The 12,235-nt window shown below is 44.3% G+C and overlaps 1 protein-coding gene across 3 annotated transcripts in view; it reads left to right on the plus strand.

The window, feature by feature from the left end:
- ADCY8 (adenylate cyclase 8) overlaps nt 1-12,235 on the plus strand; it is a 225,287-nt gene that overhangs the window by 90,476 nt on the left and 122,576 nt on the right. For all 3 annotated transcript variants that reach the window (XM_061438577.1, XM_061438578.1, XM_061438580.1), the window contains exon 5: nt 2,848-2,975. In XM_061438577.1, the coding sequence (XP_061294561.1) occupies nt 2,848-2,975 (128 nt within the window). The remainder of the gene's footprint in view (nt 1-2,847; nt 2,976-12,235) is intronic.

The following is a 12,235-nucleotide window of genomic DNA, read 5'->3' on the forward strand; positions in this document are numbered from 1 at the left end:
ATGAGATATCACCTGACACCACTCAGAATGACCATCATCAAAAAGTCTACAAACAATAAATGCTGGAGAGGGTGTGGAGAAAAGGGAACACTCTTGCACTGTTGGTGGGAATGTAAATTGATACAGCCACTATGGAAGATAGTATGGAGACTCCTTAAAAGACTAGGGATAGAACCACCATATGACCCAGTAATCCCACCCCTAAGCATATACCCTGAGGAAACCAGGGTTGAAGAAGATACACGTATCCCATTGTTCACTGCAGCACTATTTACAATAGCTGGAACATGGAAGCAACCTAGATGTCCACTGACAGATGATGGATAAAGGAGTTGTGGTACACATACACAGTGGAGTATTACTCAGCCATAAAAAGGAATGCATTTGAGTGAGTTCTGATGAGGTGGATGAACCTAGAACCTATTATACAGAGTGAAGTGAGTTAAAAATGCCTTTTATTTTATAAAGTGATGGGAATAGTGGGATAGTTGGGTTGTTATTTTTGTATGTTGATGGACATTTTTCATACCTTCTTGGCAAAACACAAAATTGAACCTTGGTGCAGTCCCTTGGGCCCTCTGGTTGTTTCTTTTAATATATATATACACATATATATACACACACACATATATATATATATATATATATATACACATATATATATATATATATAATGTAACTGTCCCATGGACTCCACAAATCTAGAAACTGCCAAAACCAGTGACCAGTATCTAGTTCTATTCTGGCCATTACAGTCTAGAGTGTGTTAGAAGAAACAAGTGAAGGTCTTGAGCTTCTCTTTGTGCTGTCTTGCAAAACTAGTGGCACTGAAGCTGCCAATAGATAGAAGCTACATGCTCCTAAAAATAACTGTGGGATGCTACGCATGCTATCAGCATTCTGAAGATCACATCTGTGTCTGTTTGGGAAGGTTGGCAAGACCCTGGAGATCTGATGCAGAGAGGGAAACGCCAGAGCCAGTTCTGATTCTCTTTTCCCTGTCTGGTATTTGTTTTTTTATTGGGAGAGTGATTTCACTCGTTACTCAAACACGATGTCCCAACCCCTCTTCAGCTTAGGAAGCCAGCATGGTGCTTTGTAGCCTGCAGTACCAGGGCATCGGTGTGCTTCTGGCGTCTCAGCAGGCCCCCTGTGTCTGCAGTTCCCCTCCTCCTGCCCTTGGACTCTGGTTTCCCAAGGAGAGCTGCTCACCCACAAAGCCACAGACTCATAGGCTCCTAGGGCTTCAGATCTAGAGAACACCTCACAGGTCATGAGTCCCAGCCATCTAGCCCAAGGAGATCTAGAGGGACTCTGCCGTGGTGGCAGATAGAATGTGGAAGAACTAGGACAGGAGTCCTAGCCCCCAGCACAGAGACGGGCAGTATTTTTAGTGCTGTATCTGCTCGACCTTATACTAAGCCTTCACGCACATCATCTTCCTTCATCTTTACAGTCACACAGCGAGGTCCTACTTTTTTTTTCCTAAAGACCCACTTTTATTTTATTTGTTTTTAAACTTGTTGACCACATGGCCTGTGGAATCTTAGTTCCCCAACCAGGGATTGAACCCACGCCCCTTGCATTGGAAATACAGAGTCTCAACCACGCAATGACCAGGGACATCCCTGAGGTCTTAGTCTTCCGTATCGTCTTTTTATAGATGAGGCAACAGAGGCTCAGAGGTTAAGTAATTTACCTAAAGATACACAGCAAAAATGAGGTGGGGGCAGGGGGTGTCCAGGATTTGATCTCTAGCAGTGGAGCTCCTCTGCCAGCACTCTTTGCCCCAGTGCTATATTGTCCCAAGTTCTCTTTCCTGTAAAATCTGCAAAATCCAGCCTATTCTGATTCAGTATGAAAGGATGCACCGTTTCCTAGATGCTTGTTGCTCTTTGAAACTTTGTAAGAATCATATCTTCAAGAATGTGAATCCACCAAACAACTGTGTCCTGCTTCTCACTGGTGAAGTGATGAGGATAAAAATTGTACCTACCTCAAGGTTCTTGTGAGATTCATTCCGTTTAGTATATGATGTATATTGTTGTTGTTCTTTAGTTGCTAAGTCATGTCTGACTCTTTGCGACCCCATGGACTATAGCCCACCAGGCTCCTCTGTCCATGGGATTCTCCAGGCAAGTATACTGGAGTGGGTTGCCATGCCCTCCTCCAGGGGATCTTCCCAACCCAGGGATCAAACCCAAGTTTTCTGCTTTGGTAGACAGATTCTTTACCACTGAGCCACCAGGGAAGTTCATGGTGCACACTAGGGGCTATTATTAATCACCTTTGTGTCAGGGACAATGGTTACTTTGTGATAGATAGGTGCTCAACTGATGTTTTTATCAATAAACAAGCATATGAATTAATAAATGAATGGAAGTATGTATTAGACGTAGTCAGCCCCTCTTACTAAGGTGCCAGTACCTTAGCTGGGAAAGAACTTTATATAGAGTTGAAATAGCTGGTATCTCTAAGTAATTTATATATTTAAGTGCTTGTTTTGAGCTAACAAAAAAAAAAAAGAAAAAAAAACTACCAAATCATGTGGGAGCAGGACTCGTAGGGGAACATTGAATACCCATGTTGAATGCCCACTCCGCCAGGTCCTTCCACACAGTTGGTATTAAGATTAGAGCCAGGATATGACTGTGTATCTGTCAGGCTCAAAATCCACCATTTTTCCATGACTCCATTCTGCCCCTGATTCCTTCAAACATCCCCTACAAAAGTAGGACCCCTCATCCCAAGATGCAGACCTTTTGACCCAGCTCCCCTCTTTCCCAAGCCTTTCGGAAGCACTTACCTGTCTGCTGACTCAGCCCTCTCCCACATTATGCCTTTCAGGAGCATCACTGCCTTCGTATTAAAATCCTGGGGGACTGCTACTACTGCGTTTCAGGACTTCCTGAGCCCCGCCAGGACCACGCCCACTGCTGTGTTGAAATGGGCCTCAGCATGATCAAAACTATCAGGTAACTTGGGATCTTCTCCCTAATCCCAGGCCTTTGGTGAGCTTGATGGAAAAGACCAAAAGCACCCTATCTATCCTTTGTGCTCAGTCATGTCTATGTTGCAAGGTGGAGCTCTTTGACTTATTTCAAGAAGATTTATGCCTGTTAGTTCTCCCATAAAACCAATAAACCTGCTAGTTTCATTGTGTTCTAGTTATACTTCCCTTTCATTGTTTGTTCAACAAATTGGTATAACTAATGTTCTTCTGGGGATACAGCAAGGAACATGATGAATGTAATGCTTACCTTCAGGGAGAGATAATGCATAGACAATTTCAACACAGTACAATATGCTCTGAGATGAATCAAACCAGGGTGGTTGGGGGCGATAGAAAACCAACAGTTTGTGCAATCTGGGGTGCTGGAGAAGACTTTACAGTGTACAGATGTCTAAGCTGTTTCCTGAAAAGTAAGACGTTAGATCCTGGAGGTGGAATGGGGAGCTTGGAGGATAGATGGCCATGTGCAGAGTTTGGGATGTGCTGCCATGGCAGTTGGTGAGGTCTCGGCTGGAATGTGGTGACAGGCAGGCTGCACCCTGGGATCAGCCAGAACCTGCAGGGCCTTCTCAGTCATGTTAAGGGGCCGCAGTAGCTTAGCTGGTAAAGAATCTGCCTGCAATGCAGGAGAACCCGGTTCCATTCCTGGGTCGGGAAGATCCACTGGAGAAGGGATGTATAACCACTCCAGTATTGTTGGGCTTCTCTGGTGGTTCAGCTGGTGAGGAACTCACCTACAATCCTAAAGACCTAGGTTCAATCCCTGGGTTGGGAAGATCCCTTGTAGAAGGGACTGGCTACCCACACCAGTACTGTGGCCTGGAGAATTAACAGAGAGTCGGACACGACTGAGTAACTTTCACTTTCATTTTATCCTAAGGTCAACAGGAAGGGCAGCCAGGGGTGTCTTCATGGGTGTGTGACAAGGGTTCTTGGCTTTGGTCAGTATATCTGACAAATAGAGGTTTAATCAAAGGGGGATGAGTTATTGAGGTCAAGGACTTTAGAACTAGACTGTCTGTGGTTGTGTGATAAAAGCTCAGTGTTGTCAAAGCTCCCTTCAAGGTTCCAAAATGTTTGCAGATCCTCCAAGCATCACATCCTCCCACAACCACAGCAAAGGCAGTAAAGAGAGGACCCATGGGCAGAAATCTCCATGGCTTGTGCCTCGTCTTTTAAGAGAAGAAGAGAGTTGTTGAAAACAGACTGGAAGGCTCTCCCTGTGAACTCACACCTTGGTCATATGGTCTACCTGGTATGCATGTGATGCTTGGGAGTGTTAGTCTGGATTAAAGTCAGCAAAGACAGCAGTCTGCACCCCCATGCACACCCTCCACTGTAGGCTCAGCTTGCCTGCTGGTTCCCAAGACCAGGTGCAGGCAGGAGGAACCTCAGGAGTTGGAGGCTCCCTCTCTATTAAAATAGAACCTGGCCATGACCAACACCTTGTGCTTGACCTTTCTACTTGCTGACAGATCCCTGACTTTATTCAGGTTTCAGGCAGAGACTACTGACATTGGGAAAGGCTGGGAAGTCCCATAATTAAGAAGAGGGCATAGAAGCACTTTTCCTAAATACGATCCTGTCCCACTGAAGCAACCCTGGTCATTTCAAGACTGAGACTGACATCACAGTCTGGGTGGGCAGGTGTGCCCCCTGGCAGGCCTTCAGGGTCCCACCTCTGGAACCAACCCGTGACCAGGGCCTGGTCAAAGCAGTGAGGTGCTTTGCCATGAGGTGTACGGTGAGAGGGCTTCCCTGGGCTCAGTAGTAAGGAATCCGCCAGCCAATGTAGGAGATGTGGGTTTGATCCTGGGTGGAGAAGATCTCCTAGAGGAGGAAATGGCAGCCCATGCCAGTATTCTTACCTGAATAATCCCATGGACAGAGGAGCCTGGTGGTCTGCAATCCAAAGGGTCACAAAGAGTTGAACACAACTGAAGCAGTTTAGCACACATGCATATATAAGGAAAAACCCCACCCTCACGAACCCTAAGACCAGGTAGGCTGATGGAGAGAGACTGGAGATGTCCACTCTGCTATTACCTCCTCTTCTACAGAGATACAGATGTTTCTTCCAAGAGGGATAGAGAAAGGAGTCCACCACTTCCCACCAGGGTTCCCTTTGATCAGCCTTTCATAGATAGGAAAGGCTACAGATGCTTCTCGGCTATTAATCCAGATGCTTGAGAGTCTCGCCCTGAAAACTAGGTTGAATTGTGATAATGTGTTGACTGGTTTCAAGGGAGACAGTGGGCCTGAAACCCAGAAGACCCAGTGTCTCATACCAGCTCTGCAGCTGATGAGGTCTGTGAACTCTACTCTGTCAGTCAGTCAGTAGGTCAGTCAACAAATAATTTGTTCATTTCTACCATGTGTCAGATACTGTGCTAAGTCCCCGGAAACACAGTATTGAACGGGTCTCTCCGGAGTCCTTCTCTTGTCTATGGTTGCCCAATAGAGATGTTCCTTGGGTTGGTTGTTTATGAAATGAGGAAGTTGGACTAGACCAGCTCTGAGGCCTCTGCAAGTTTATGAATTATCAACCATGACTTATCAAAATCAAGTTTAAGTAGCAAAACCTTCCACTGACTTTCTGTCTTTCTCTCTTTCTTTAAATTTGTGTTAAGATTAAATTGATCAATAAAATTAAGAGCCACTGAGTCTGCGTTGAGGCTCGTGGGCTCTTCACTGCTGCGCATGGGCTTTCTCTGGTTTTCGTGCGCTGGCTTCTCACTGTGGCGGCTTCTCTCACTGAGGAGGCTGGGCTGCAGGGCACACAAGCTACAGTAGTTGTGGTACGTGCTCCACAGCATGTGGGATCTTGGTTCCCAAACCAAGGGTCTAACCGGTGCACCCTGCACTGGCAGGCAGACTCTCAACTGCTGGAGCACCAGGGAAGACCTACTTCAACATTTTTAAATGGTGATCACAATGAAGTTAATGAACACATCCATCACTTCACATAGTTGTCTTTTTTTATGAGAATGCTTAAGACCTACTCTCAGCAAATTTCAAATTGCTAAGTATTGTTAACTGTAGTCATCACGTTTACATTAGAACCTCAGAACCTATTCATCTTATAATGAGTATTTTTACCCTTTGGCCAACATTTACCCTATTCTCTACTTCATCCCTAACTCCTGACAACCACCTTTCTACTCTGTGTCTATTGGTACAGCTTTTTTTAAAAAAAAACATATAAATGGACTTGTCTTTCTCTTTCTGGCTTATTTCACTGAGTGTAATACCCTCCACATTCATCCATGTTATTGCAAATGGCAAGATTTTCTTCATTTTTAAACCTGAATAATATTCCAGTGTTTCTGTGTGTCTGTGTAGAGAGAGAGAGAAAGGGAGAAAGAAAGGAGGGATGAAAGGAAAGAAAGAAGGGGGAAGGAAAAAAAGAAAGAAAGAATATTCTCTATCCATTCATTCACAGGTTTTTTTTGGAGTTTCTAACTTGAACTTCAGCAGAAGATATGCTGCAGAGATGACATTGCAGAAGAAATGAACAGATTGTCAAAATGCTTAAGATTCTCAGATCATTACCATTTATCTTTCTGGAGAGGATCTTATCCCTCCTGACCATTTTAACCAATTTAAAGTGTCCTTTCTGAAGCTTTGGAGTGGGACACTGAGATTTGGAGGGGTTGAAGCGATTCAAGGACTTTCTCTTGTTAGTTTATTAAGTACAGCTTTTACTTCCTTTAGAACAAGACAATTCAGGAAGATGTTTTTTAACTGCATGAGTCAGAGTCTATTAATACTCAAACAACTCCTTGATTATAATGTAGGTGACTTGAGGTCCAGCATGAATTCTTCCGGTTACCAACAAAGCATGGTGCAGAGAAATAAACACAAGCTCTAGAATTAGGCAAACCTGAGTTGCAATTGGCTCAGACTTATAGAGTTTTCACTCCTGTCAAGTATTGCACTCTGAGGAATGACCAGCAGACAATATTTACACCTCCATATGTGGAGAAGAAAATTCCAGTTCTATGCTGCTGCTGCTGCTAAGTCACTTCAGTCGTATCCGACTCTGTGTGACCCCATAGACGGCAGCTCACCAGGCTTCCCCATCCCTGGGATTCTCCAGGCAAGAACACTGGAGTGGGTTGCCGTTTCCTTCTCCAATGCATGAAAGTGAAAAGTCGAAGTGAAGTCGCTCAGTTCTATAGCTTTACCAAAAAGTCAAAAATCTTAACCAACCACCACTTAGACATAATGCAACTTTGTATTCAGCCCCAAAGGCACTTGTTCCAACTGGAAAACTCCAAAGAAGCCATCAAGTCTGGAACCATACTTAACATTATTTGCATATGTTGTAATGTCGATAAGCCATTTATTGACTGGTGTCCCCAGGCTTGATGGCCACCCTGTATATTTGTCATCAGAGATGGATCCCTATTGAGGTACTGCCCCCGCCTTGTCAGGGTTTTTCTTTGTCCCCCTTTTTGGCATTTCCTCAAGGAGTCGGAATCCCAACACCAGTCCCCAGAGTACAGACTGACAATGAGGGGCTGGTGCTCTGATGGTGAGATGGCATCCGGACCCCAGCAGCTTCAGTCGTGTCCATGTTCGGGTGAGATTTATAACTCCTGCACAAATGGCAAACCAACACTCAAAATGGCCCTGAGCCTTTATTCACTGATCACTCCAAATATGTTATAGGGATTCTCCTTCCATCACACACTAGTGGGAACAGAGAGCTGGAATCTGGAAAGCTGGGATGAGCTGCTACTTAGAACACCATAAGGCTTCCCAAGGAAACAGTCAAGACTGTCAGAAGTAAAAGCGTAAGGGAACGGTTTCTTTCCCCATCTACATATCTCCACAGTGGTCTTTTTCACTGAGATCCAAAGTTTTTTTTCCTAAAAACAAAATCATGGGTCTTCCCTGGTGGCCCAGTGGTAAAGAATCCACCTTGCAACTCATGGGACGTGGGTTTGATCCCTGGTCCAGGAAGATACCACATGTCTTGGGGCAACTAAGCCTGGGTAGCACCACTAAGACCCAGTGCAGCCAAGTAAACTTTAAGTACCTTTAAGAAAACACAAGGCTATGAAGAAGGTTACCCTGGTAGTTAAGAATGGCAGAAACCACATGTATGCATATGTGTGTGCATGTGCACATATGCTTATGTATCCAACCCACTCCAGTACTCTTGACTGGAAAATTCCATGGATGGAGGAGCCTGGTAGACTACAGTCCATGGAGTTGCAAAGAGTTGGACACAACTGAGCAACTTCACTTTCTTTCATATGTATTGTATATATGTACATGTGTGCTGTGTATGTATATGTGGTGTGTATATGTGTGTATGTATGTGTATACGTATGGTGTGTATGTGTGCATGTGTCTTTGTGAGATATGTGAATATGCATGAGTATGTGTGCACTTCTGTGTCTATACATGTGTGTTCATGGGTATGTTTGTGCATATGTGTGTGTGTGTGTGTGTGTGTGTGAAGGATTTGAAGCAGGCTTCACGGTCACTATAATTCTAATTTCAGTCTGTGGAGTTAGTGCACAGATAGTTGGTGACCTTTTGAGACACACCAGGTTTTACCCTCAGGCGATGGGAAGTCTCTGACACTTGAAGAAGGGAAGTGTCATGTTCCCATCGGCGCTTGAGGAGGGTAACCATGGAGATGGGTAACTCTCTCCAGTTGACTCTGGATGAGAGAAAACAGAGGCCAAGGGGAAGGAAACTGGTTGGGAGATATTTTTATAACAGTACAGGAAAGAGGAGTAAAGACCTTAAATAGAGCAGTAGTGAAATAGGAAAGGGTTATAATCCTCCAAAGCTGAGACCCCAAGAGTCCCTCAAGACACCATATGTGACCTAGAAGTTTAAATCAAATTTTTATCATTACAGTAAACTTCCCTTGTCGATTGATAATACTCTAAGCATTTGGACAGGGTTCTAGGCTTCCCTGGTGGCTCAGACGGTAAAGAATCTGCCAGCAATGCGGGAGACCTGGGTTCGATCCCTGGATTGGGAAGATCCCCTGGAGAAGGGCATGACAACCCACTCCAGTATTCTTGCCTGGAGAATCCCCATGGGCAGAGGAGCCTGGCGGGCTACAGTCCAAGGAGTCACAAAGAGTCGGGCACATTTAAGTGACTAAGCACGCACACACCACCTTATTAGAGTTTGTTGCTGGATGTGCTCACAGCAATGGTTCCCTGGAAGAGTGACTATGGCACCATGAGATGACTTGTAGGAAACACACTTGATCCTGAACTGCAGTCAGAAGACATAATATGGTTCCTGCTTCTTCACTTCTCAAAGCCTACATGACCTCTTCTGTGAAATGGGAATCATAAGAGGCCTAACTCAGAGTGTTCTTTTGAAAATTTAAATGCATAGCATGCATGTATCACCAGAAAATGTTTTTTTTTTTTTTTAAATAGAATCTTACAATCAGGGCTGAGTTTGGACACTGGGAAATTGGACTCAGTTAAGTTACAGAAATCTATTCATTTTTTAGGGGTTCCAGTCTAATAAAATAATAATAAAAATAACAATAAGGTTTAATGAACACCTACTCTATGCCATGAACTAAGTGTTTTACATGTCTTCACTCATTTAGTCCATATAGCAATTCTAGGAGTTAGGCAGGGCTGAGAGCAAAATATTGAACAACTAGTGATACTGTGATCTCCGAAAAAGATTTAGCTTCGGGACCAAGGATCAGGCTTGATCACTCAAGAGCTTTTGTGTCGCAGAGTTTTATTAAAGTATAAAAAGGGACAGAGAAAGCTTCTGACACAGACATCAGAAGAGGGAATGGAGAGTGCCCCCCTCACTAATCTAAGCAAGGGAATTATATACTTTTATAATTAGTTATTACAATAAATCAAAAGAATATCTCTAGGTTGTGAAAGTTTTACCAGACCCACTCCCACAATTTACATTTTAAGATAACAGGATTCAGTTCAGTTGCTCAGTCGTGTCTGACTCTTTGTGACCCCATGAATTGCAGCTCGCCAGGCCTCTCTGTCCATCACCAATTCCTGGAGTTCACCCAAACTCATGTGCATCGAGTCGGTGATGCCATCCAGCCATCTCATCCTCTGTCATTCTCTTCTCCTCGTGCCCCCAGTCCCTCCCAGCATCAGGGTCTTTTCCAATGAGTCAACTGTTCGCATGAGGTGGCCAAAGTACTGGAGTTTCAGCCTCAGCATCAGTCCTTCCAATGAACACCCAGGACTGATCTCCTTTAGGATGGACTGGTTGGATCTCCTTGCCGTCCAAGGGACTCTCAAGAGTCTTCTCCAACACCACCATTCAAACGCATCAATTCTTCGGCACTCAGCCTTCTTCACAGTCCAACTCTCACATCCATACATGACCACTGGAAAAACCATAGCCTTGACTAGAGGGACCTTTGTTGGCAAACTTATATCTCTGCTTTTGAATATGCTATCTAGGTTGGACATAACTTTCCTTCCAAGGAGTAAGGGTCTTTTAGAACTTACCAATAGAAACATTTTACCAGACCCACTCCCATAATATACATTCTAAGATATCAGGATTAGTCAGAAGGTTTTCAGGAAGGAGAAACTGTCCTCAAGCAGGATACAGTGTTGTTATATAATTCTTGAAAGTGAAGTGAAGTTGCTCAGTCATGTCTGACTCTTTGCGACCCCATGGACTGTAGCCTACCAGGTTCCACCGTCCATGGGATTTTCCAGGCAAGAATACTGGAGTGGGTTGCCATTTCCTCCTCCAGGAGATCTTCCTGACCCAGGGATTGAACCTGGGTCTCCCGCATTGTAGGCAGTCGCTTTACCATCTGAGCCACCAGGGAAGTCCCCATATAATCCTTAGTAAGAAGTTGAAACTGAGTTGTTTGTTGTGTAATCATCAGTTCCAGGCTTAAAGAAAAAAAAGTTTTAGGTGACTAGTAGTAGTAGTTTAGTTGCTAAGTCGTGTCCGATTCTCGTGACGCCATGGACTATAACCTGCCAGGCTCCTCTGTTCATGGGATTCTCTAGGCATGAATACTAGAGTAGGTTGCCATTTCCTTCTCCAGGGGATCTCCCCAACCCAGGAATCGAACCTGGGTTTCCTGCATTGCAGGCAGATTCTTTAGTGACTGAGCTATAAGGGAAGCCCTAGGTGACTAAGGAATGTAGGGGGGAAAGGGCGTTTGTCCTTTCCACCTCCTTGAGAATTCCAGACCCCTATCTCCTCTTTGAGAGCCCCAGACCCCTCCCCGCACCACCCCCCCCCAGCCCCGCTCTCCTCCTTGGAGACCCGGACTTCCTATCAACCTACCTAGGAATTGACTCTCTCACTAGTATGGCTACAACATGGACTAATCAGAATTGGCCAGGAAGTCCATTGGAGTGGATGTTAACCATAAACAACCAGCACAACTGTGTGGGTGCATCCTGACTCACCTCTGGAATTAGGCTCCTGCTTCACCCATGAGGAAACTGGAGCTTACAGAGTTCATGTAATTGCCCACAACCACGGAGCGGGTCAGTAGCTGAACCAGGGCACCAATCTAGAACCATCTGCCCTCAAAACCATTGGTCTTAACCATGACAACATGATTAATCTCATCTCTAGATTTCTGGAGTTCTTTCTGATGACTGCAATCTGCTACTGACACCCAAAGGGTCAAAGGGTAGCCTAGGAAGTCTCACATACATCCTTAATAAATTATCAGAACTGACACTGAGAGGGAAGAGAAGATTGTAAGCCTTCATCAAAGCTCTTAGTAAATGTATTCCATTAGAAAAAATAGTTGATTTTAGAAACATGATATTAGCTGGGTGAATGGCAAAAAAAAATGGTGATTGAATGTAGCTTTATTTCTAATGAAGCATTTAATAGCATCTCATGGATGTCTTTTCATAAAATTAAATTAATTAAAATAGGCTTAGATAATAGTTCCATTAAGTAGATTGAAAAGTGACTCCAGGTGGCACTTCTTCACACACCCTGGCTCTATTTCCAGGAAGGCTTGATAGCTTATAAGACACTAGAGCTGAAGGTGGGCTCTGTAATATGCAATATCTTTATTAACCATCTGCAAAGGCTCCCTTGATGAAACTTAATGAAAACTGCAGAGCCTGATCTTTTCAGTGCAGTTGCTAAAAAGACATGGAATGACACCAGAATGTCAAGCAGAAACTGGCTTGTCCCCAACAGTTAATTGGAGCAAAGGTCTTAATCCTTGTGGTGGGGTTGTCCTGCCAAGCA

The sequence above is a fragment of the Bos javanicus genome, chromosome 14 (genome assembly GCF_032452875.1).
Source record: "Bos javanicus breed banteng chromosome 14, ARS-OSU_banteng_1.0, whole genome shotgun sequence".
Classification (NCBI taxonomy): Eukaryota; Metazoa; Chordata; class Mammalia; order Artiodactyla; family Bovidae; genus Bos; species Bos javanicus.